At 40.5% G+C, this 27,299-nt stretch overlaps 1 protein-coding gene across 3 annotated transcripts in view; it reads right to left on the bottom strand.

The window, feature by feature from the left end:
• Positions 1–1,174: 1,174 nt before the first annotated feature.
• Positions 1,175–27,299, bottom strand: part of LOC128689544 (putative leucine-rich repeat-containing protein DDB_G0290503) — a 40,894-nt gene continuing 14,769 nt past the window's right edge. For all 3 annotated transcript variants that reach the window (XM_070086134.1, XM_070086135.1, XM_070086133.1), the window contains 4 exons: positions 13,721–15,263; positions 13,258–13,348; positions 8,156–8,274; positions 1,175–3,753 (listed from right to left, as the gene is read on the bottom strand). In XM_070086134.1, coding sequence (XP_069942235.1) covers positions 3,088–3,753; positions 8,156–8,274; positions 13,258–13,348; positions 13,721–15,263 — 2,419 coding nt within the window. In that variant the 3' untranslated portion in view covers positions 1,175–3,087. The remainder of the gene's footprint in view (positions 3,754–8,155; positions 8,275–13,257; positions 13,349–13,720; positions 15,264–27,299) is intronic.

The following is a 27,299-nucleotide window of genomic DNA, read 5'->3' as shown; positions in this document are numbered from 1 at the left end:
TTTGACGTACTAGTACTCATAAATTCTAGCGGCCTCAAATCTAGTGGGAGAAAGCTGGTAGGCCTTCATATGAAAGAATGGGTCTATGTGGTCAGTGTGCACAGTCTAAAAAAAATCCTGCAGCACACAGTGCATAATGAGAAAAAAAAACTTTGACCATTTTTTTTTAATAAATCAGCGACTTTGCAGTGTATTTTCGTATGGTATTTATTGTTGTATTCTAGTTTTCTTGGTCTCATTTTATAGAATGGAAGACATATTACAGAAATTGAGATGATTTTGACTGGTTTTACAAAGAAAGGTGCCTTGAAATTGAGCTCAAAGTAGCAGAAATGTTCGATTTTTACCAAACTTCAAAAGTAAACAAATCGTGCCAAGCGTGCAATACACGTCAACTGGTGAGTCTAATATTCTTTCACAAGTGCACCAATAATATTTATACCATTTTTTACACTAATGCTGTAGTCTGCATAACAGTAAATCTTATATTTTTTGTGAAAATAAAAATTCAAAGTGGAAAGCAAAAGAATATAAGAGGGGCCTTGAGACATGACTAATGACTAAAGGAAATGTCATTTTAGTGCCAGGAATGTCTTTGTTTATTCTGGACCCTATTCGGAAATTGGCATCTTTTGAAATTTGTGTGAAATTGGCAAAATTGCTAAATTCTGACCACTGTACTGGATAGTTGGATTTCATAAATGAGTGGTTTCTTGCACCCAATCGATAGAAAAAATGGAGTTCTAGCGAAATATTCATGTTTTTTGTCGACTAGTACAGTGAAATTGGCCGAAAATGGGGCTCAAAGTGGGCAAAATCGCCGATGCGTAAACATCGCCGAGACCGCTAACTTTGCGAGAGCATAATTCCGTAAGTTTTCTATCAAATTTCAAACTTTTGGTGTCTTTATGATCGGGAAAAGATTCTCTATCTTTTCATAAGAGAAAATAATTTTTTTTTTTTTTAAATTTGGCCGACCCTGAGAACGAGTTTCGGAGAGGGCCTGTCGACCCTCAAAGGGTTAATTAAAAGAAATATTTGTATCAATGTACTATAAAAATCCAGTTTAGAAAATTAATGTATCTAGCGTTATGCTATACTTAATTTGGACAATTAAAGTGTGCCTTTAACAAAGTTCAAAGTAATCATAATCATGATAAAATATACATGTATGAAGGATATATAAAAAATTTATTAAAAGAAAAGTAAAAATGCAGATTACAGTAAATAACCTGAAATTTCCTATTTATAATGTTCTGAATGCATGTGTATGCTATCACAAGAACAGAACCTAAAATCATTTTTACTGCCTTTCATATAAGATGTTCGGGTCATACAAACTCCATTCCAAAACATTTCCTGAGCACAGAACTTTTAAATGCAATTTTGCTTACACTAAGGCACATGCTTTGCTATCACAACCATGAAACTTCCTCAAATTTTTTGCAAAAGACATTTCCTAGAAAATATCTGAATTTAATAATTATAACTACATTACTAATATGATGGAAATTTGGTATACAAATTTTTTTTTAAAATATTAACATAAAATCCACCCTGTGTTTATATGGCTAAAGAAAAAAATTTTGCTTATGACAGTATTTTTTTTTTTTCCCCCCTTTTTTGAAGGCAAGATTTGCCAATGGTCAAATTCACTTGTTTGAATTTCTAAAATTAAACACAGGCACAGTACATGTGCAACCCTAAAAAAGAAAAGCTAGAGTATTATCAAATAATGGCCACCATTTGCAACAGTTGCTTATAATAGCTTTAACATTGTATTTGTGGAGTGTGTCGAGTCCAGAACCAAAATGCTTTCAAGCTAGCTACTGATGTGTTGTCCAACAGCCTTTCCTCCTTAATGCATAAATTTACATTGCTTATGGCTGCAAAGCAAGAGTTACTTATATTATCGGATATAAACATGTTCCTGTCATGACTGTCAACATGAAAGGAGGAAAACTAATCATTATGAAAATACACTCTAGAGTAAATAAGTTTTTCATTAAAAAAAAAAAATTACAGGAAAGTAATATTGTTGTTGATGTTTCAGTCTAATTATCTATACCCATATTAAACACTACACTAAACCGATTAAAATTTTTTAGAAATGTCCAAACTAATACAATCTGAAGATGTCTTTACACACATTGCTTATTATTATGCATTATGAATTTTATAAACCTTGGATATTTAAAAAAATATAAAAATTAATAATACACTTTCAACAAAACTATATCAAAAGAATCTGAATAAACAAAATATACATGAAAAGAAAATATCTACTACCTTTGGCACATATTTACTGCTTCATTTTCAGCAAGTAAACCACACATACAGTGGTACCCCGAGTTTCGTACAGTTCCCAACTCTAACAATTATGTAAATGTATTATTGTAAGTGCTTTTTTACATGCATTTTTGGGAGTCTGAAATGGACTAATCTAATTTATGTTATTCCTTATGGGAACAAATTTGTTTGGTAACAGCACTTGAACACCTTTTGGAATGAATTATGGCCAAAACTCTGGGTACCACACTGTATTAGATTAACAACTATACACATTAATTTTATATGTAATGACTATTTCTTGAGGGTTAATTCCACTCCAGTACTGTTACAGACCTACAAGTGAATGTACACAGTATTTTTGACAGTGGCCATCTCCCACCAAGGTAGGGCTACCCAAAAAAAAAAAAAAAAAAAACACATTCACCAGTATTCATTCAGTTGCTGTCTTACAATGAGTGTGTGTAATAAATTTACACACACACAAAAGTAGCATATCATTATCCTCACTAAACTGTTCCAAGGTGGTGCAAGTATATAGTGAAGATGCTGGCTGCAATGGCAAACCAACACTAGTTAGACAACTTGTACCACACCACAAAACTTTGCAAGTCTTAAAGTTTCCTTATTTATGTAGCACATAAAAGCACCACAATATATTCTGAATAAATAACACTTGATGTTTTAGGATTTCAACATTTACTAAATGCAAACTTTTGTCACAATTCAAGTTTAGTATTTGATATTATTAGCCACTAGTCTTATTCCCCCTCCCCCTTATACTGGATTTTATTAGTACTACAGAACACCCTTGGTCATCTTACTTCTCAATGATATTTCAAGAACTTCAGTAATTTCTTTTGTAAACACTGCCATGCCAATGTCTGTCTTTGTAGGAATCTTTTCATTATCTAGACTTTCATTTTTACAAGAATTTGCAAGAGTCCAAACTCCATCTGGATTTGACTGATGACTTTCACTTCTACTGAAACCATCATCTTCTGATAGAGATACAGATTTCTGTTGAAACACTTCATAAGGCATTTCTATAGAATTTTCAGATTTACAGTAACTTCTATTATTTTTTGTGGCATTAACAGAACCTTCACTACTGTTTTGTCTATCTAGAGTAACACTCTTGGCAATATCACCAGTTAGTACTTTACTTTTCTTGGATGTAAAATATGAATTTTTATTAACATCAAGAGATGCTGATTTTCTTTTCTTGCATTCTTCAAGATTGACAGAAATAGAGAGCTCAGATTCCTTCAATATGCTTTTCTCTTTGGTGCAATCCTCAGCTTGTTTTTGGGCACATTCTCCTGTACTATCACCCCTCTTACCTTCTTTTAGTGTTGAGATACTTTTTGACCTAGCTCTTCTCTCTCTGCAATACTCAGTAAAAGCAGACATTTTGGATCGTAGGAAATTCATTTCTTGATCTGTGTTTTTTAACACATATTCCTAAAAGTAAAAATTGTAAATAAAAATGGAACAGATAATAGTAAAATATATATATTTTTTAACACATCAGCCGTTTCCTACTGAGGCAGGGTTACCCAAAAATAAAAAAGAATTTCATCATCATTCAACACTTTCACCATCAATCATACATAATCAGTCTTTGCAGAGACGCTCAGATACGACAGCATAGACGTCCCTCCAAACTGCTAATATCCCAAACCCCTCTTTTAAAGTGCAGGCATTGTACAGTGGTCCCTCGTTGTTCGTAATTAATCCGTTCCTGGAGCCGTTACTATAAACGAAATTTATGATTTGCGAATCAATTTTCCCCATAAGAAATAATGTAAATACAATTAATCCGTTCCAGACACCCAGAAGTATTAAAACAAAAATTTTTTTAACATGAAATATACATGTAGTACATTAACAATACAATGGGAAATGATGAATGAAACATTAACAGCATAACACTTACCTTTATTGGAGATTCTTCTTAGTGTATGGGAGACTGGAGGAGGAGGAGAGAGAGTGGATTGTTTATAGTTTGGAAGGGGAATCCCCTTCCATCAACACCTCAGGTACCATTTGCTTTTCTGGGGTTGCTTCTCTTCTGTTTCTTAATGCCACTAGGACCACCTTGAGAGTCACTGGAGTCCTGTCTCACAAAATAACTGTGGAGAGAGCTCTGTTTCTGGCGTCTCTTTAACACTTCCTTAAAATGGCCCAAGACTTTGTCACTGTACATGTTGCCAACCTGGCTTGCAACAACCTTGTTAGGGTGATGTTTCTCCATAAAGCTTTCCATCTTACCCCACATAGTAAAAATCTCTTTAATTTCTGAAGAAGGCACCTTCTTCCATCTCTCTTCCTCCTCCTCTGCAGCAAGATTCTGAGCTGCGATGTGTTGCTCTTCATGCGGAAGCTCTTGCAGCTCCTCAGTGGTGAGCTCTTCATTGTGGTCTTCCACATCCTCCAAACTCACATCCAACCCCATGGAACTCCCCAGTGCCACAATTGATTTTACAACAGACTTAGGGTCAGTCCCAAATCCTTCAAAATCCCTCTTGTCGACACAATCTGGCCACAATTTTCTCCAGGCAGAGTTCAAAGTCCTGGTAGTCACTCCCTCCCAAGCCATACCTATAAGGGTTATGCAGTGGAGGATGCTGAAGTGTTCTCTCCAAAATTCCCTTAGGGTCAAGTGAGTGTCTGTGGTCACAGTCAAGCACCTATGAAACATTGCTTTTGTGTAGAGTTTTTTAAAGTTTGCAATAACCTGCTGGTCCATGGGTTGGAGGAGAGGAGTGGTATTCGGGGGCAAGAACTTTATTGTGATGAACCCAACTCCTCGAAAATTAGGTCATCCAAGTTTGGAGGATGAGCAGGCGCATTGTCCATTACTAGCACGCACTTGAGATCCAATTTCTTTTCCAGGAGATACTCCTTCACACTAGGGCCAAAAACTTCATTGAACCACTCGACGAAAATTTCCCTCATGACCCATGCCTTACTATTAGATTTCCAAAACACACACAATTTACTCTTCATAACACTGTTTTTCCTGAACACTCTGGGATTTTTCAGAATGGTACACTAGTAATGGCTTCACTTTGAAATCCCCACTAGCATTAGCGCAGAACATTAGCGTCAGCCTGTCTTTCATAGGCTTATGTCCTGGCATTGCCTTTTCCTCTTGTGTAATGAAGGTCCTCTTTGGCATTTTCTTCCAAAAGAGGCCTGTTTCGTCATAACTGAACACTTGTTCAGGTTTCAGTCCTTCACTGTTTATGTACTCCTGGAATTCATGCACATATTTTTCAGCCGCCTTGTGGTCCGAACTGGCAGCCTCACCATGCCTTACCACACTGTGTATGCCAGTACGGTTCTTAAATCTCTCAAACCAGCCTTTGCTGGCCTTAAATTCACTCACTTCACCACTATTTGCAGGCAATTTCTTTACCAAATCTTCATGCAACTGCCTAGCCTTTTCACAAATAAACGAAGTCATAAGAGTATCTCCTGCTAATTGTTTCTCATTTATCCACACCAATAATAACTTCTCAACCTCTTCCAGTACTGGTGATCTCATTTTTGTCAGTATAGTTACTCCCTTTGCAACAACAGCATCCTTTATTTCATTTTTCTTGGCCACTATGGAACATAAGGTTGTGTAGGGTTTCTTATACATCCTGGACAGTTCGGCCACACTTGTACCACTTTCATATTGTTCAATGATGGTTTTCTTAAATTCAATCGTAGTTCTCACCTTCTTTACCACAGGCTTAGCACTAGGAGCTTTCTTTGGAGCCATGGTAGCTTATTTAGTATTTGGAAGCACTAAAATAAATGGAATATTATGAAATATTTCGCTGGAGCACGCGAGGGGACCTTTGCTCACTGGTAAACAATGCCAGACTGGCTGCCGCCCTGGCTCACGCCGTGCGTACGCATCCCGGACGAACTACGACTCGCGAGTCAACCTATGAAAAGCGAGTCCATGTTTATACGAAAATACCCCTATGATTGGCGAATTTTACGATTGCCGGGAACTATGAAAAGTGGGGGACCACTGTACCTCCCATTTCCAGGACTCAAGTCCGGCTAACCAGTTTCCCTGAATCCCTTCACAAAATATTACCCTGCTCACACTCCAACAGCTTGTCAGGTCCCAAAAACCATTCATCTCCATCGAGTCCTATCTAACACGCTCATGCACGCTTGCTGAAAGTCAAAGCTTCTCGCCCACAAAACCTCTTTTACCCCTTCCCTCCAACCTTTTCAAGGATGACCCCTACCCTGCCTTCCTTTCCCTGCAGATTTATACGCTCTCCAAGTCATTCTACTTTGTTCCATTCTCTCTAAATGACCAAACCACCTCAACAGCCCCTCGACTAATATACTTTTAGTAATTTCACACCTCCTAATTTCCACACTAAGAATTATCTGCATTGCTCTTAGACACGACATCTCCACTGCCTCCAGCTGCCTCCTTGCTGCAGCATTTATAACCACACTTCACACCCATATAAGAGTGTTGATACCACTATACTCTCATACATTCCCTTCTTTGCCTCCATGGATAGCGTTCTTTGTCTCCACAGATACCTCAATGCACCATTCACCTTTTTTTCTTCATCAATTCTATGGTTAACCTCATCCTTCATAAACCCATCTGCTAACAAGTCAACTCCCAAATATCTGAAAACATTCACTTCTTCCATACTCCTTCCCTCCAATGTGATATCCAATTTTCCTTTATCTAAATCATTTGATACCCTCATCACCTTATTCTTATCTATATTCACCTTCAACTTTCTACCTTTACACACCCTCCCAAACTCATCCATTACCCTTTGCAACTTTTCTTACAATCCCCCAAAAGCACAGTATCATCAGCAAAAAGTAACTGTCAACTCCCATTTTTGTATTTGATTCCCCATAATTTAATCCCACCCCTCTCCCCAACACCCTAGCATTTACTTCTTTTACAACTCCATCTATAAATATGTTAAACAACCATGGTGACATCATACATTCCTGTTTAAGACCTACTTTTACTAGGAAATAATTTCCCTCTCTCCTACACACCCTAACCTGAGGCTTACTATCTTCATAAAAGCTCTTTACAGCATTTAGTAACCTACTACCTATTCCATACACTTGTAATATCTGCCACATTGCTCCCCTATCCACTATCATATGCCTTTTCTAAATCCATAAATGCAATGAAAACTTCCCTACCTTTATCTAAATACTGTTCACATATTGTATATGCTTCAATGTAAACACCTGATCTACGCATCCCCTTCCCATTTTAAAGCCTCTTTACTCATCTGCAATCCTGCTCTCTGTCTTACCTCTAATTCTTTTAATAATAACCCTGCCATACACTTGACCTGGTATACTCAGTAAACTTCCCCTATAATTTTTACAATCTCTTGTCCCCCTTCCCTTTATATAAAGGAATTATACATACTCTGCCAATCCTAGATACCTTCCCCTCTTTCATACATTTATTAAACAAATATACCAACCACTCCAACACTATCTCCCCTTGCTTTTAACATTTCTATCATGATACTGTCAGTTCCAGCTGCTTTACCTCGTTTCATTCACCGTAATGCCTCTTGCACCTCCCCCACACTCACATCCTGCTCTTCTTTACTCCTAATAGATGTTATACCTCCCTGGCCAGTGCATGAAATTACTTCCTCCCTTCGACATTTAAAAGTTCCTCAAAATATTCCCGCCATCTACCCAATACCTCCAGCTCCCCAACTACTAACTCCCCTATTCTGTTTTTACGAGATAAATATATAAATGAAGCTCAGTCACTCGTTAAAAAAATTATTTTCCAAAATGTCTCACATGAACACCAATATACAAATAAAGAATAACAAACCTTATATTTTTGGACATGACGAGCTGACTGAGGATGAAGGACAGCATCATCCGTGTTCCAAAAGATGCTATCACACAGCTCACAAAAGAAAACTTTGGTTGAGTGAAGAAACTCGACCCCTAGTGAAATGTACAAACGCAAAAGGTTTAAACTGTAATTCTTTAGTAAAATTGCAAATATTACCCATGAATCATAATCAATGAACTCACTTTAAACAGATAGGTAAAAATGAAGTGTATGCATATTATTTTCATTATAGAGAAGAGCTAAACCCACAATGGTCATACAGTGCTTGGGGAATGGGAGGCAGTCAGGTTTTATCCAAGGAAGGAAGAACAGGTCCAATTCCTTGGATGAAGAGCCTCCTCACCAGCATCAAGGTTCTCTCCTAGAGAGGAATGCATTATACTATATCTGTATAATCTTCACACACGCTGTCTCCACCGAGGTAGGGTGACCCAAAAAAAGAGGCAACACATTCACAGTCATTCACTCAATCCTCTTTCCAGAAGTGCACTGACATCACAGTTCAGATGACTCTGAGCTATAACATCCTCACTATAGAATTCAAGCACTGTACTTTTCCCCACCAGGAGTCAAGTTTGGTTAGCCAGTTTTCTTGAATCCTTTCATAAATGTTACAGTGCTCACACTCCAACCTGTCATTGTGAAAAACACTCCAATCTAATACTCACACGAGTCTGTGGAATATTCACGCCCCCCTGACACTCAAAACTTCCTTTGCCCTGTCCATCCAACTCTTCCTGAGATGGCCCCCTTCCCCTCCTTCCTTCCATCTTGTAATTTTACTATGGTACATTCCCCCCTCCTTGTTTTTTTTGCTTCAATGGATAAGGTTCTTGGTCTCTACAGATGCCTCAATGCACCACTCACCTTAAATCTCTTGTCTATGCTATGGTTCACCCCATCTTTCATAAACCTATCTGCCAACAAGTCTGTTCCTAAATATCCGAATACATTTACTTCATTGGCCTGCTCTTTCCTATGTTCACTTTTAATTCCTTGTTTTACATACCCTTCCAAATTCATCTACCAGTCATGACCACTTGCCAAGAGCCAAAGTAGTAAGGAGTATCTCATCCTACATTCTTGCCTAAGGGAGTCTGCACCACTGTTACTAGGTTGCCACCAGAGAGCAAGAGCGAGAGCGAGAGCGACAGAGAGAGAGAGAGAGAGAGAGAGAGACAGAGAGAGAGAGAGAGAGAGAGAGAGAGAGAGAGAGACACACAGAGAGAGAGACACAGAGAGAGAGAGACACAGAGAGAGAGAGAGAGACAGAGAGAGAGAGAGACACAGAGAGAGAGAGACACAGAGAGAGAGACAGAGAGAGAGAGAGAGAGAGAGAGATAGAGAGACACAGAGACAGAGAGAGAGAGACAGAGAGAGAGACAGACATACATCAGGAGGACCAGTGTCGGAAGAAAAAGGAACTTGACAGACAGGACCACCTGTTTAGAGACTCGTTCTCAGAACAAACCAGCAGGATATCTGAATTGTTGAACACTCACGCGTCACCCACTCAGCTACTCCTATCCCAGCATAGCAGGTGGTATTGTGCCTTATACAAGACCACAGACCTACATCCCTGCAGCTGCCTCAGTACCCTACCTCTCTTAAGGGCAGGCACCTTACATGCCCTACACACCCAACACCTCAAGCTGACCACATCATGAGGAGCCAGTCTATCAGCATCCTGTCGGCCAACATTAGAGGTTTCATTACTAATGTTGGAGAGCTCACACATAGTTTTGTGAACACTCGACGTCCCGACATGATAGCCGTTGTTGAAACATTTTTAGATGACAGGATTCCAGAAAATTTTGCAAGAATTGCTGGCTACACCTCATGGATGAGAAGAGACAGGCAAGGACAAGGAGGAGGTGTTGCTGTGTGCTTCTCTAAAAGTGTTCATGCCCAGCACATTGATGTTGCCACCCCTACACATCTTGAAATGATGTTCTTCAAGCTATGCATAAACACTAGTACCTCTGTACTAGCATGTGCATTGTACAGACCTCAGTGGCACCATGCAGACCCCATCAACTTCCTAATGGAAAATATTGACTCCCTTCTGCTACAACACAACTGTCAACATATCATAATTGTTGGTGACCTCACCCAACACCTTATACAGAGGGACTTTGATGACCTTCTTGCAGTATTTGACATGAGAAACTTTGTTGATTTCCCTACTCATCTCTGGCTCCTCCCTTGACCCAGTAGCGAGTGATCTGGCAGAAGGCATAGTCACTTGTCAACCCCTCGGCTATGTTGGATTGTCTGACCACAAGGCTGTTTTTACGACACTTAAGATCCCAACAGAACGAGGTGAGGAGTCCACACGCAGAACCTGGTTATGGGAAAGAGGTAATCGGCCAGCCCTTTGCTCTGACCTCGCCACCTCCGATTGGAATGCTCTTCTCCAAGGGGATGTTGACAACCAAGTGAAAGCCTTCACTGGACATATCCTTAATCTACAACAAGAACACATTCCTCACTGGCAATATGTGACAAAGCCTACAGATCAGCCTTGGTTTGGCTTTCGTTGTAGAGAGGCTGCTACTGCTAAGCACAAAGCATGGCGAAGGTATAAGAGACATCCTACCACCTATAACAGGAACTTGCACAGGCAAGCCTGTAGGCATATGGGTGACGTTCAAAAGTGGGTCATTACTAAATGGGAGGTGGACACTAAAATAAAGCTAGCATCAGGTAGGGTAGGCTCCAAAACCTGGTGGTCCCTGGTCAAGGACAGACAAGGTTATCTGCCTGATGAACTCATTCCACCTCTAAATCAACAGGATGGGACCACCTCTACTAGCAGTCAAGAGAAGGCGGACCTCTTTGCTGAACACTTTGCTACCAAAATGCAAGTTCCTGATCCAGCAAGGGACCCTCCTTGGCTAGCTGCAAGAACTGTGTCAAAACTGTCAGTGGTGACAATAAGGCAGGAGGAGGTGCATTTCCTTCTTAAATCGCTTGACCAAGAAAAGGCTGTGGGCCCAGACAAGTTGAGCCCAAGATTGCCGAGATGTGCAGACCAGCTAGCAGCACCTCTAACTCGCATCTTTCAGCACTGCCTAGCACAGTGTAAATGGCCCTCTCTATGGAAAGAGGCAAATGTAGTCCCTGTTCACAAAAAGAAGAGCAGAGCAGAAATCAGCAACTACAGACCAGTGTCACTCCTGTCAATCACTGGTAAGATCCTTGAGACAATAATCTCAAGACAAATGACAGAGTTTTTTGACTACCACTCGCTACTTTGTGATCGTCAATATGGCTTCAGGAAAGGTTACTCTGCTGCTGATCTGTTGTTACACCTCTCCACTAAGTGGCACCAGTCACTGGATGAATCCAAAGTCAGCTGTGTGGTAGCACTGGACATAGCTGGCACTTTCGACCAGGTGTGGCACCAGGGCCTCTTAGCAAAACTTCAAGCACTGGGAATTGCAGGCTCTACGTTACGTCTCCTCAGTGATTACCTTCATGGTAGATCTCTAAGTGTAGTTCTCAATGGAACGGAATCAGCAAGACATCCTATTGGGGAAAGTGTTCCACAAGGAAGCGTAGTGGGACCATTGTTATGGAATGTCTACTTCAACGACCTTCTTCATCTCATCCCAGAATCACATGCATATGCAGATGACTGTACACTGACATTCACTTATCCAAGAGAAGAAATGCCAGCTGCTCTAAGCTACATCAATCACCAGCTGAGAGCTATATCAGCTTGGGGAAATAGATGGCAAGTAACATTTGCACCTGAGAAAACGCAAATGATGATCGTTTCTAGGCACCATGATGGAAATGCTGGTGCAGTAGTAAGGATGAATGGGAGGGTGTTGGCACCTGGAGGAGAAGTTGATATCCTTGGGGTGAAATTCGACTCCAAACTAACCATGAAGAACCATGTTCTAAATCTTGCAAACAAGGCAGCCAGGAAGCTTACAGCACTTCGCCGTATCTTGCATCTGCTTGACAGTAGGGGTTGCAAGATTCTGTACGAGGCACAAGTACGCTCACACCTTAAGTATGCTCCACTTTCTTGGTTTGCCTGCCCCCCCCCCCCCTCTCATCTGCGACTGCTTAACAAGAGTAGAGAACAGAGCAAGACGTCTCATCTCTCGCCTGGACCCATCCTGGATAGATCTGTCATTTCAGCAGAGCCTTCAACATAGGAGGGATGTGGGTGGCCTTACTGTTATGTACAAGGCCAATATTGTCAAAGTACCACACTTGGATCCACTTTGAGGACAGCGTGAAACAAGCTTTTATGCCACAAGACGGGTAGAAAGCAGCAACTTCACACTGGCTGTACCCTTCTCCAGAACATCACTCCATCTGAGATCCTATATACCCAGGATGACTCGAGTATGGAACACATTCGTACAGCATAATGATGTCAACGAGATAAAGTCAGTTGATCAAATGAAAATGCTGGCCCACAGATGGCTCCAACTTCATCCTGTTCCCTACTTGTATGTCTCATAACAATAAAAATGCTTTCAAATGAGCTGATGTAGGTAACAGCTCTTAGCTTGCCAATAAAGTTAGGAATCCTTAACCTGTAAATAGCTTGTCAATAAAGCTAGGGATCCTTAACCTTGTCAAACCCTGTGTAAAAAAGAGAGAGACAGAGAGAGAGAGAGACAGAGAGAGAGAGACAGAGAGAGAGAGAGAGACAGAGAGAGAGAGAGAGACAGAGAGAGAGAGACAGAGAGAGAGAGAGAGAGACAGAGAGAGAGACAGACAGAGAGACACAGAGACAGAGAGAGAGAGACAGAGAGAGAGACAGAGAGACAGAGAGAGAGAGACAGAGAGAGAGAGACAGAGAGAGAGAGAGAGACAGAGAGAGAGAGACAGAGAGAGAGACAGACAGAGAGAAAGAAAGAGAAAGAGAGAGAGAAAGAGACAGACAGACAGAGAGAAAGAAAAGAGAGAGAGAGAGAAGACAGAACATGTATACAGAAGTCACTGAAATAGCACTAATGAGGTTGGAAATATGTAGCAAGGTAAATGTTATTTGTTGCAGTGTAATATTTGTATCATTCTGTTGCAAATATTATGAACTGTGTACCTACCTACTGTTTTCTGGTGACCTTCGTTGATTTCAGGCTTTTTCTTGCTTTCTTTTTGTGGAGTCTCTTGTTTACGTGGATTGATACTCCCATCCTACCCAGACAAATAACAGATGAATCAGAATCTACAGAGTGAAGTGCTTTCTAAAATAATCAACTGCAATTTATAAACTGGCAAACCAAGCAGCCACTGAGAAGTCCAAGATACAGAAAAACATATTTAATTTGCATAATTAAATACAAAAATTATGATTTTCTAATTATAAGATTCATGCTAAGATCATAAGTTTCTAGATTTCATCAGTTAATGATAGAATAAATTAATGATAAGTCATGGATAACTGAACAGCATACTCCATGATCAAGCTGAATCAAGAAAATATCACAACCTTGCATAATTTACAATTAAGATAAAGAATATGATGCAAATGATAATTACCATTAATTTAATGAAAATTATAATTACCTTTAATTTGCTCATGTGTGCCAATGATTCCAGGTGTTTTACAAAGCCATACACATTAGTGAAGAAAACATTGCATAATTTACACCAGTGTGTGCTGAGATCTTTTGACAAATCTGACATTTTCTCTTTGTTAACTGCATTGTCTTGACTTTTCTGGTGAGGATTTTTTTCAAATTTACAAACATCCCTGCTCATCTGTTTGTTACATTCAGTGTGGTTATTCTCTACACTACTCGTGTACAAAGTTTGTTTATACTGTTCCTTCTGAGATCTCTCTCTTTCACTTGAGCAACTTTTATTGGTCTCCCTCTTCATATGCTCAATTGGAGGAACTCTTACCATCTCAGCTTTATCATTCTGCTTAAATGCTGCTTTCTTTGGCTTATGTTTCTGAATGTTAAGATTTTCTTCATGTCCATTGAATATTCTGATTCTCTGTTCATCTGGAGATTTGACATTTTCTAATCCGACAAAAATGTTTTGCTCATTAGAAAGTTCCTCCCTTTTAACCTTCTCGCTTTTAAACATGCTCTTGTTGGTGTCACAATATTCTTGGTCACCCTGAACACTTTTTTCTGATGAAATTTCCCATTCTGCATTGGTGTCCCACTCCCTCAAAATAGTAGTCTTAATTTTATTTTCCAAGTCACTTATTTTCTGATTGGTAAATTTAATTTGTGCATTAACCTTGACAATGTATGAAGATATTTTTTTAGAAAGTTGGGAATATTCTTTTAAAATCTGAGAGAATTTAGCAGTGTCACCTGAGAAATTGCTCATAATAAGATCCCTTTTTGCACTGATGTCGTTCTTTTGCTTTATGAAGATCTTTACCTGGTTCACTAACTGTTTTTTCTGTGATAACAGTGCCTTTAATGTATATACTTCATCTCTACATTCGTCTCCTACACTCCTAAGGGTTTCATATAACTTTGCTGGGGACAAAGAATGGGAACCCATTACAGGCCAGCCTTCTTTGGATAAAGCATTAATATTCTGGCTCAGGCAATGGTTATTCAAGATTTTAGAAGTTGGTTTATTTGTATCCCTGCATTTCAGTTCTTGAAGTACTTTGTTTAATTCCTCCGAAATTGTAGATACGTATGTAGAGTTTTCAGTTTCTTTTGTATCACCAGCTGAATGAGAAACTGTTTCATCTAGAGTTCGAGTCTTTACATCAACATGCTCTCTACGATCAACAGAACTGTGTTGTAAAGTATGCGAGTTACTAGACAATCCCAAATAATTCTCTTCTTCTGAGTGGTTATTTACATTTAGATTATTAGATTCAACAGCAAGTGGGGGTTCTAGAGAGGTGACAGGAACAGCTTGAGCTTTAGAATTAGTGAAAACTTGTTGAACTTGCTTCTCCAACTGCATAACATCCTTATGAGATTTTAACTTTACAGTTTCATTTGGGGATTTCAAAATTACATTCTGTAAAACTTTTGCAGTTTCCTCAGTCTTTTCAGGTCTTTGCCTCTGAACAAGTCCTCCTGAATGACTGAAGGTTTCATTTGTACTTGTCACTTTCTGAGAATTTCTGAAAGTTAATAAAACTAATATTATCTTTTATCCTTACTGGGTATATAATATTTGCAGACTGCTATATTTTAGAGACAATTTATTATAATATTCAGAGGGATAGTTGTCATACAATGATTGGGAATAGGAAGTAATTATATTTAAGAATGGAGAAGTAAAGGAGAAACTCCAATTCCTTATGTCAAGAGCCCTTCATCAGTATCAAGGCACCTCCCTTGAAGGGAAGAGGCAACATAGGTATACATAAAGGCAGAGAATATTACGAAATGAACAGCTAAAGTAACAATTGAAAGGTTTTTCAGTCAAATTGCTATCCAACCTTCATAGGTGGGATCTTCTAAAAACTTTTGGATCGTTACAAACATTTATTACATTTTCATAGCTCAACGACGATAAAAAAAGAGACCGAGACTTTACCTTAGGTATGCCTGTGGTATGCTTTCTGTAAAAATGGAAGTTAGGTTACAGCTCATGGCCAGTGCAAGTTTCCCAATTTACAGAATGTGGCAGATTTGAAAGCATCCTATTAAGGTGGGATAAAGTCTCACACACAAACGCACAGAAGGGTATGGGGGAAGGCTAGCACATTTTCAGAGGCTCACATAAACTAAATAACCTCTGCAGCCAATGCTCGCCTGGGAAATCAGAGTGCCTTTAGGAATCTCAAAGTCATTCCGGATACTTTGGACAACATATGTCAGGCCCATCTTCACAGCACCAGTATGGAACTCTAACCTGAAAAAGCATGATAAGAAATGGGAGACAATGCAGAAGCATGCAATGAGGCTTGTTCCAGAATGGCAAGGAGAGGCTAAGTGAAATGAATCTACAACACTGGAAGGCAGAAGAACCAGAGGAGACATTGTAACATACAAAATACTCAGATGAATGGATAAGGTAGACAGGGATAGGCTGTTTGAAACATGAGAAACAGGTACTTGGGAATACAGCTGTAAATTAAAGACGGTTGAGAGGCAGAGCCAGGAGCTCAGACTTGATCCTTGCAGCCACACACAAGTGAATACACACAGGTGAGAACACGTGCCTGCGCACATGCAGTCACACACACAGCAGCGACCAGCAAAGAGGCAGGGCCAGGAGCTGCGACTTAACCTCTGCAACCACATATAAGAGAGCAGACACTTTTTTTAAGAGGTTGGCTGTTTCCCCACTGAGGCAAGGTGACCCAAAAAGAAAGAAAAAACTTTCATCATCATTTAACACCATCATCACTCATACATAATCACTGTCTTTGCAGAGGCACTCAGATATGACAGCTTAGATGTCCTTCCAAACTGCCAATATCCCAAACCCCTCCTTTAAAGTGCAGGCATTGTACTTCTCATTTCCAGGACTAAAGTCTGGTTAACCAGTTTCCCTGAATCCCTTCACAAAATATTACTCTGTTCACACTCCAACAGCTCGTCAGGTCCCCAAAACCATTCGTCTACGTTCACTCCTATCTAACACATTCAAGCATGCTTGTTAAAATTATACAATACGTATACTATGTACAGCCTCTCCTCACTTAACGATGGAGTTCTGTTCCTAAGACCACGATGGTAAACGAATTTGTCGTTAAGTAACAAGCATACCATAATGGCAGTGGGTTTGTGTCAACCATCTTTGATATTGTTTTAATGTCATCTCTGCACCATTTATAACATTTCTGGTATGTTTTTAAATGTTTATACAGTAGTGTAATGTATATTAAAAACCAGAATAGAGGAAATCAGCTCTAATATACATTATTTAGGTATGAATACTGGTCAGATAGCCTGTCGTAAGTCCGAGGCATTGGAAAACAAGTACATCGGTAAGTGAGGAGATGCTGTGTGTGTACGTGTGTGTGTGCATAATATAATATATATACAGTGGACCCTCAGCTACCAATGGCATCACCTAATGTTAAATCTGGCTAACGATACATTTTAACGTAAAAATTTTGCCTCAGCTAACGCTAAAAAACTCGCCCAATGCGATTCATTCAAGACGCATCCACGTGTGGCCTCAGCACCAGTGTTTACAAGCCAGCCAGTGCAGTCGCATCTACGCATACATTCGGTACATTTCACATTATCTCAGTGTTTTTAGTGCTTGTAACTACAAAATAAGTCACCACGGACCCCAAGAAAGCTTCTAGTACCATCCCTGTGGTAAAAAGGGTGAGAATTAGTATGGAATTGAAAAAAGAGATTAAGGAAATGTGTGCAAAGTGGTTTGAAGTGCAAACCTTCATGGATGAAAATCACCCTAACACAGCTATTGCAAGCCGTGCTGGTGACTATAACAATGACAATGTTGTGGCCCATTTTAGGCAAATCTTAAAGGAATGGGAGGTACAGACCTCTATGGACAGATTTGTTGTGCGACAGAGGTCCAGTGACTCTCAAGCTGGTAATAGTGGCATTAAAAGAAGGGAAGTAACCCCGGAAAAGGACTCGATACCTCAAGTCCTAACGGAAGGGGATTCCCCTTCTAAACATTAACAACTTCTACACTCTCCCCTCCTCCCATCCCATCAATCATCACCAGATCTTCAATAAAGGTAAGTGTCAGTTTGTGTGTATTAAAATTAATATTTCATATGGTAAAATTTTTTTTTTTCATACTCTGGGGTGTCTTGCACGGATTAATTTGATTTCCATTATTTCTTATGGGGAAAATTAATTCAGCTAACGATAATTTCAGCCAACGATGAACTTTCAGGAAAAGATTAATATCATTAGCTGAAAGTCCACTGTGTGTGTGTGTGTGTGTGTGTGTGTGTGTGTGTGTGTGTGTGTGTACTCACCTATTTGTACTCACCTATTTGTGGTTGCAGGGGTCGAGTCACAGCTCCTGGCCCCGCCTCTTCGCTGATTGCTACTAGGTCCTCTCTCTCCCTGCCCCATGAGCTCTATCATACCTCGCCTTAAAACTATGTATGGTTCCTGCCTCCACCACATCACTTTCTAGGCTATTCCATGGCCTGACTACTCTATGACTGAAGAAATACTTCCTAACATCCCTTTGATTCATCTGAGTCTTCAACTTCCAATTGTGACCTCTTGTGTCTGTGTCCCATCTATGGAACATCCCGTCTTTGTCCACCTCGTCTATTCCGCGCAGTATTTTATATGTCGTTATCATGTCTCCCCTGACCCTCCTGGCCTCCAGTGTCGTCAGGCCGATTTCCCTCAACCTTTCTTCATAGGACAATCCCCGTAGCTCTGGGACTAGTCTTGTTGCAAACCTTTGCACTTTCTCTAATTTCTTGACGTGCTTGACTAGGTGTGGATTCCAAACTGGTGCTGCATACTCCAGTATGGGCCTGACGTAGATGGTGTACAGAGTCTTAAACGAATCCTTACTGAGGTATCGGAACGCTATCCGTAGGTTTGCCAGGCGCCCGTATGCTGCAGCAGTTATCTGATTGATGTGCGCCTCAGGAGATATGCTCGGTGTTATACTCACCCCCAGATCTTTTTCCTTTAGTGAGGTTTGCAGTCTTTGGCCATCTAAACTATATTGTGTCTGCGGTCTTCTTTGCCCTTCCCCAATCTTCATGACTTTGCATTTGGCAGGGTTAAATTCTAGGAGCCAGTTGCTGGACCAGGCTTGTAGCCTGTCCAGATCTCTTTGTAGTCCTGCCTGATCCTCGTCCGATTCGATTCTTCTCATTAACTTCACATCGTCTGCAAACAAGGACACTTCTGAGTCTATCCCTTCCGTTATGTCGTTCACGTATACCAAGAACAGCACAGGTCCTAGGACTGACCCCTGTGGAACCCCGCTTGTCACAGGCGCCCACTCTGACACCTCGTCGCGTACCATGACTCGTTGTTTCCTCCCTGTCAGATATTCTCTGATCCATTGCAGTGCCTTTCCTGTTATGTGTGCCTGGTCCTCTAGCTTTTGCAGTAACCTCTTGTGAGGAACTGTGTCGAAAGCCTTCTTGCAGTCCAAAAATACGCAGTCGATCCACCCCTCTCTCTCGTCTTACTTCTGTCACCTTGTCATAAAACTCTAGTAGGTTTGTGACACAGGATTTTCCTTCCCTGAAACCGTGCTGGTTGTCAATTATACACTTGTTTCTTTCCAGGTGCCCCACCACTCTCCTCCTGATGATCTTCTCCATGACCTTGCATACTATACACGTTAGAGATACAGGTCTGTAGTTTAGTGCCTCATGTCTGTCTCCCTTTTTAAAAATTGGGACTACATTTGCCATTTTCCATACCTCAGGGAGTTGCCCAGTTTCAAATGATGTGTTGAAGATCTTTGTTAATGGCTCACACAATATCTCTGCTCCCTCTTTAAGGACCCATGGAGAGATGTTGTCTGGTCCCACCGCCTTTGAGGTGTCAAGTTCGCATAGCAGCTTCTTCACCTCCTCCTTGGTTATATGTACCTCATCCAGCACTTGCTGGTGTGCCCCCCTGTTCTGATTTCTTGGAGTCCTACTGGTTTCCACTGTAAATACCTCTTTAAATCTTGTGTTGAGCTCCTGACATACCTCTCGGTCGTTTCTTGTGAATTCCCCATCACCCTTCCTCAGTCTGATTACCTGGTCCTTGACTGTTGTTTTCCTCCTGATGTGGCTGTACAACAGCTTCGGGTCAGTCTTTACTTTTGATGCTATGTCATTTTCATATTGTCTCTGAGCCTCCCTTCTTATCTGTGCATATTCGTTTCTGGCTCTTCGGCTGATTTCTTTATTTTCCTGAGTTCTCTGTCTTCTGTACCTTTTCCATTCTCTATTACACCTAGTTTTTGCCTCCCTACACCTTTGGGTGAACCAAGGACTCGTTCTGTTCTTCCCATTATTTCTGTTTCCCTTGGGAACAAACCTCTCCTCTGCCTCCTTGCATTTTGTTGCTACATAGTCCATCATTTCTTGTACTGGTTTTCCTGTCAGTTCCCTCTCCCACTGAATGTCTTGAAGGAAGTTCCTCATGCCTGAGTAGTTCCCCCTTTTGTAGTTTGGTTTTTCCCAGCCTATTCCTGCTACTCTCTCCACTTGGAGCTCAACTATGTAGTCGAAGCACAGAACCACATGATCACTAGCTCCCAGGGGCCTTTCATACATGATACCCTCGATGTCCGAACTACTCATGGTGAATACAAAGTCCAACCTTGCTGGTTCATCCTCTCCTCTCTCTCTGGTAGTGTCTCTAACATGTTGATGCATGAGGTTCTCCAGTACCACATCCATCATCTTGGCTCTCCATGTTTCGGGACCCCCATGGGGCTCCAGGTTTTCCCAGTCAATCTCCTTGTGATTGAAATCACCCATAACTAGTAACTTTGCTCCCCCCATGTGTGCTCTCCTGGCCACCTCGGCTAGTGTGTTGATCATTGCTCTGTTGCTCTCATCGTATTCTTCTCTTGGCCTCCTGCAGTTCTGTGTGTGTGTGTGTGTGTATGTGTGTGTATGTGAGATGTGTGTGTGTGTATGTGAGATATGTGTGTGTGTGTATGTGAGATTATATATATATATATATATATATATATATATTAGTAGTAGGTTGGTAGACAGCAACCACCCAGGGAGGTACTACCGTCCTACCAAGTGAGTGTAAAACGAAGCCTGTGATTGTTTTACATGATGGTAGGATTGCTGATGTCTTTTGTCTGTCTCATAAATATGCAAGATTACAGGTATGTCTTGCTACTTCTACTTACACTTAGGTCACACTACACATACATGTACACATTTATTTATACACACTCACCTGAGTTTTCTTTGATTTTATCTTAATAGTTCTTGGTCTTATTAATTTTCCTTTTATATCCATGGGGAAGTGGAATAAGAATCTTTCCTCCGTAAGCCATGCGTGTTGTAAAAGTCAACTAAAATGCCGGGAACAATGGGCTAGTAACCCCTTTTCCTGTAAAGATTACTAAAAAGAATAAGAAGAAGAAAATTGTCAAAGTGGGAAGTCTGAATGTGCGTGGATGTTGTGCAGATGATAAGAAAGAGATGATTGTGGATGTTATGAATGAGAAAAAGCTGGATGTCCTGGCTTTAAGTGAAACAAAGCTGAAGGGGGTGGGAGAGTTTCAGTGGAGAGGAATAAATGGGATTAGGTCAGGGGTTTCAAATAGAGTTAGAGCTAAAGAAGGAGTAGCAATAATGTTGAAGGATAAGCTATGGCAGGAAAAGAGGGACTATAAATGTATTAATTCAAGGATTATGTGGAGCAAAATAAAGATTGGATGTGAAAAGTGGGTTATAATAAGCGTGTATGCACCTGGAGAAGAGAGAAGTGTAGAGGAGAGAGAGAGATTTTGGGAAATGTTGAGTGAATGCGTGGGGAGTTTTGAATCAAGTGTGAGAGTAATGGTGGTTGGGGATTTTAATGCTAAAGTGGGTAAAAATGTTATGGAGGGAGTAGTAGGTAAATTTGGGGTGCCAGGGGTAAATGTAAATGGGGAGCCTTTAATTGAGCTATGTGTAGAAAGAAATTTGGTAATAAGTAATACATATTTTATGAAAAAGAGGATAAATAAATATACAAGGTATGATGTAGCACGTAATGAAAGTAGTTTATTAGATTATGTATTGGTGGATAAAAGGTTGATGGGTAGGCTCCAGGATGTACATGTTTATAGAGGGGCAACTGATATATCGGATCATTATTTAGTTGTAGCTACAGTTAGAGTAAGAGGTAGATGGGAAAAGAGGAAGGTGGCAACAACAAGTAAGAGGGAGGTGAAAGTGTATAAACTAAGGGAGGAGGAAGTTCGGGTGAGATATAAGCGACTATTGGCAGAAAGGTGGGCTAGTGCAAAGATGAGTAGTGGGGGGGTTGAAGAGGGTTGGAATAGTTTTAAAAATGCAGTATTAGAATGTGGGGCAGAAGTTTGTGGTTATAGGAGGGTGGGGGCAGGAGGAAAGAGGAGTGATTGGTGGAATGATGAAGTAAAGGGTGTGATAAAAGAGAAAAAGGTAGCTTATGAGAGGTTTTTACAAAGCAGAAGTGTTATAAGAAGAGCAGAGTATATGGAGAGTAAAAGAAAGGTAAAGAGAGTGGTGAGAGAGTGCAAAAGGAGAGCAGATGATAGAGTGGGAGAGGCACTGTCAAGAAATTTTAATGAAAATAAGAAAAAATTTTGGAGCGAGTTAAACAAGTTAAGAAAGCCTAGGGAAAATATGGATTTGTCAGTTAAAAACAGAGTAGGGGAGTTAGTAGATGGGGAGATGGAGGTATTGGGTAGATGGCGAGAATATTTTGAGGAACTTTTAAATGTTAAGGAAGAAACAGAGGCAGTAATTTCATGCACTGGTCAGGGAGGTATACCATCTTTTAGGAGTGAAGAAGAGCAGAATGTAAGTGTGGGGGAGGTACGTGAGGCATTACGTAAAATGAAAGGGGGTAAAGCAGCTGGAACTGATGGGATCATGACAGAAATGTTAAAAGCAGGGGGGGATATAGTGTTGGAGTGGTTGGTACTTTTGTTTAATAAATGTATGAAAGAGGGGAAGGTACCTAGGGATTGGCAGAGAGCATGTATAGTCCCTTTATATAAAGGGAAAGGGGACAAAAGAGACTGTAAAAATTACAGAGGAATAAGCTTACTGAGTATACCAGGAAAAGTGTACGGTAGGGTTATAATTGAAAGAATTAGAGGTAAGACAGAATGTAGGATTGCGGATGAGCAAGGAGGTTTTAGAGTGGGTAGGGGATGTGTAGATCAGGTGTTTACATTGAAGCATATATGTGAACAGTATTTAGATAAAGATAGGGAGGTTTTTATTGCATTTATGGATTTAGAAAAGGCATATGATAGAGTGGATAGAGGAGCAATGTGGCAGATGTTGCAAGTATATGGAATAGGTGGTAAGTTATTAAATGCTGTAAAGAGTTTTTATGAGGATAGTGAGGCTCAGGTTAGGGTGTGTAGAAGAGAGGGAGACTACTTCCCGGTAAAAGTAGGTCTTAGACAGGGATGTGTAATGTCACCATGGTTGTTTAATATATTTATAGATGGGGTTGTAAAGGAAGTAAATGCTAGGGTGTTTGGGAGAGGGGTGGGATTAAATTATGGGGAATCAAATTCAAAATGGGAATTGACACAGTTACTTTTTGCTGATGATACTGTGCTTATGGGAGATTCTAAAGAAAAATTGCAAAGGTTAGTGGATGAGTTTGGGAATGTGTGTAAAGGTAGAAAGTTGAAAGTGAACATAGAAAAGAGTAAGGTGATGAGGGTGTCAAATGATTTAGATAAAGAAAAATTGGATATCAAATTGGGGAGGAGGAGTATGGAAGAAGTGAATGTTTTCAGATACTTGGGAGTTGACGTGTCGGCGGATGGATTTATGAAGGATGAGGTTAATCATAGAATTGATGAGGGAAAAAAGGTGAGTGGTGCGTTGAGGTATATGTGGAGTCAAAAAACGTTATCTATGGAGGCAAAGAAGGGAATGTATGAAAGTATAGTAGTACCAACACTCTTATATGGGTGTGAAGCTTGGGTGGTAAATGCAGCAGCAAGGAGACGGTTGGAGGCAGCGGAGATGTCCTGTCTAAGGGCAATGTGTGGTGTAAATATTATGCAAAAAATTCGGAGTGTGGAAATTAGGAGAAGGTGTGGAGTTAATAAAAGTATTAGTCAGAGGGCAGAAGAGGGGTTGTTGAGGTGGTTTGGTCATTTAGAGAGAATGGATCACAGTAGAATGACATGGAAAGCATATAAATCTATAGGGGAAGGAAGGCGGGGTAGGGGTCGTCCTCGAAAGGGTTGGAGAGAGGGGGTAAAGGAGGTTTTGTGGGTAAGGGGCTTGGATTTCCAGCAAGCGTGCGTGAGCGTGTTAGATAGGAGTGAATGGAGACGAATGGTACTTGGGACCTGACGATCTGTTGGAGTGTGAGCAGGGTAATATTTAGTGAAGGGATTCAGGGAAACCGGTTATTTTCATATAGTCGGACTTGAGTCCTGGAAATGGGAAGTACAATGCCTGCACTTTAAAGGAGGGGTTTGGGATATTGGCAGTTTGGAGGGATATGTTGTGTATCTTTATATGTGTATGCTTCTAGACTGTTGTATTCTGAGCACCTCTGCAAAAACAGTGATAATGTGCGAGTGTGGTGAAAGTGTTGAATGATGATGAAAGTATTTTCTTTTTGGGGATTTTCTTTCTTTTTTGGGTCACCCTGCCTCGGTGGGAGACGGCCGACTTGTTGAAAAAAAAAAAAAAAAAAAAAAAATATATATAAAATGTACAGTGGAACCCCGGTTTACGACCAGCTCCCAATGCGACCAATTATGTAAGTGTATTTATGTAAGTGCGTTTGTATGTGCATGTTTGGGGGTCTGAAATGGACTAATCTAATTTACAATATTCCTTATGGGAACAAATTCGGTCAGTACTGGCACCTGAACATACTTCTGGAATGAAATAATACCATAAACCGGGGATACACTGTATACATATTTGTGTGCGTGTGTATGTGTATATGTATGTATGTGTATATGTATGTATATGTGTATATGTATGTATATGTGTATGTGTATATATATATTTTTTTTTATTATTATCACACTGGCCGATTCCCACCAAGGCAGGGTGGCCCGAAAAAGAAAAACTTTCACCATCATTCACTCCATCACTGTCTTGCCAGAAGGGTGCTTTACACTACAGTTTTTAAACTGCAACATTAACACCCCTCCTTCAGAGTGCAGGCACTGTACTTCCCATCTCCAGGACTCAAGTCCGGCCTGCCGGTTTCCCTGAACCCCTTCATAAATGTTACTTTGCTCACACTCCAACAGCACGTCAAGTATTAAAAACCATTTGTCTCCATTCACTCCTATCAAACACGCTCACGCATGCCTGCTGGAAGTCCAAGCCCCTCGCACACAAAACCTCCTTTACCCCCTCCCTCCAACCTTTCCTAGGCCGACCCCTACCCCGCCTTCCTTCCACTACAGACTGATACACTCTTGAAGTCATTCTGTTTCGCTCCATTCTCTCTACATGTCCGAACCACCTCAACAACCCTTCCTCAGCCCTCTGGACAACAGTTTTGGTAATCCCGCACCTCCTCCTAACTTCCAAACTACGAATTCTCTGCATTATATTCACACCACACATTGCTCTCAGACATGACATCTCCACTGCCTCCAGCCTTCTCCTCGCTGCAACATTCATCACCCATGCTTCACACCCTCACACACTCACCCTTTTCCCCTCATCAATTCTATGATTCACCTCATCTTTCATAGACCCATCCGCTGACACGTCCACTCCCAAATATCTGAATACATTCACCTCCTCCATACTCTCTCCCTCCAATCTGATATCCAATCTTTCATCACCTAATCTTTTTGTTATCCTCATAACCTTACTCTTTCCTGTATTCACCTTTAATTTTCTTCTTTTGCACACCCTACCAAATTCATCCACCAATCTCTGCAACTTCTCTTCAGAATCTCCCAAGAGCACAGTGTCATCAGCAAAGAGCAGCTGTGACAACTCCCACTTTGTGTGTGATTCTTTATCTTTTAACTCCACGCCTCTTGCCAAGACCCTCGCATTTACTTCTCTTACAACCCATCTATAAATATATTAAACAACCACGGTGACATCGCACATCCTTGTCTAAGGCCTACTTTTACTGGGAAATAATTTCCCTCTTTCCTACATACTCTAACTTGAGCCTCACTATCCTCGTAAAAACTCTTCACTGCTTTCAGTAACCTACCTCCTACACCATACACTTGCAACATCTGCCACATTGCCCCCCTATCCACCCTGTCATATGCCTTTTCCAAATCCATAAATGCCACAAAGACCTCTTTAGCCTTATCTAAATACTGTTCACTTATATGTTTCACTGTAAACACCTGGTCCACACACCCCCTACCTTTCCTAAAGCCTCCTTGTTCATCTGCTATCCTATTCTCAGTCTTACTCTTAATTCTTTCAATAATAACTCTACCATACACTTTACCAGGTATACTCAGCAGACTTATCCCCCTATAATTTTTGCACTCTCTTTTATCCCCTTTGCCTTTATACAAAGGAACTATGCATGCTCTCTGCCAATCCCTAGGTACCTTACCCTCTTCCATACATTTATTAAATAATTGCACCAACCACTCCTAAACTATATCCCCACCTGCTTTTAACATTTCTATCTTTATCCCATCAATCCCGGCTGCCTTACCCCCTTTCCTTTTACCTACTGCCTCACGAACTTCCCCCACACTCACAACTGGCTCTTCCTCACTCCTACAAGATGTTATTCCTCCTTGTCCTATACACGAAATCACAGCTTACCTATCTTCATCAACATTTAACAATTCCTCAAAATATTCCCTCCATCTTCCCAATACCTCTAACTCTCCATTTAATAACTCTCCTCTCCTATTTTTAACTGACAAATCCATTTGTTCTCTAGGCTTTCTTAACTTGTTAATCTCACTCCAAAACTTTCTTATTTTCAACAAAATTTGTTGATAACATCTCACCCACTCTCTCATTTGCTCTCTTTTCACATTGCTTCACCACTCTCTTAACCTCTCTCTTTTTCTCCATATACTCTTCCCTCCTTGCATCACTTCTACTTTGTAAAAACTTCTCATATGCTAACTTTTTCTCCCTTACTACTCTCTTTACATCATCATTCCACCAATCGCTGCTCTTCCCTCCCGCACCCACTTTCCTGTAACCACAAACTTCTGCTGAACACTAACACTACATTTTTAAACCTACCCCATACCTCTTCGACCCCATTGCCTATGCTCTCATTAGCCCATCTCTCCTCCAATAGCTGTTTATATCTTACCCTAACTGCCTCCTCTTTTAGTTTATAAACCTTCACCTCTCTCTTCCCTGATGCTTCTATTCTCCTTGTGTCCCATCTACCTTTTACTCTCAGTGTAGCTACAACTAGAAAGTGATCTGATATATCTGTGGCCCCTCTATAAACATGTACATCCTGAAGTCTACTCAACAGTCTTTTATCTACCAATACATAATCCAACAAACTACTGTCATTTCGCCCTACATCATATCTTGTATACTTATTTATCCTCTTTT

This window comes from Cherax quadricarinatus, chromosome 18 (genome assembly GCF_038502225.1).
Source record: "Cherax quadricarinatus isolate ZL_2023a chromosome 18, ASM3850222v1, whole genome shotgun sequence".
In the NCBI taxonomy this organism is placed as follows: Eukaryota; Metazoa; Arthropoda; class Malacostraca; order Decapoda; family Parastacidae; genus Cherax; species Cherax quadricarinatus.
This window is presented reverse-complemented; position numbering and strand designations above follow the sequence as displayed.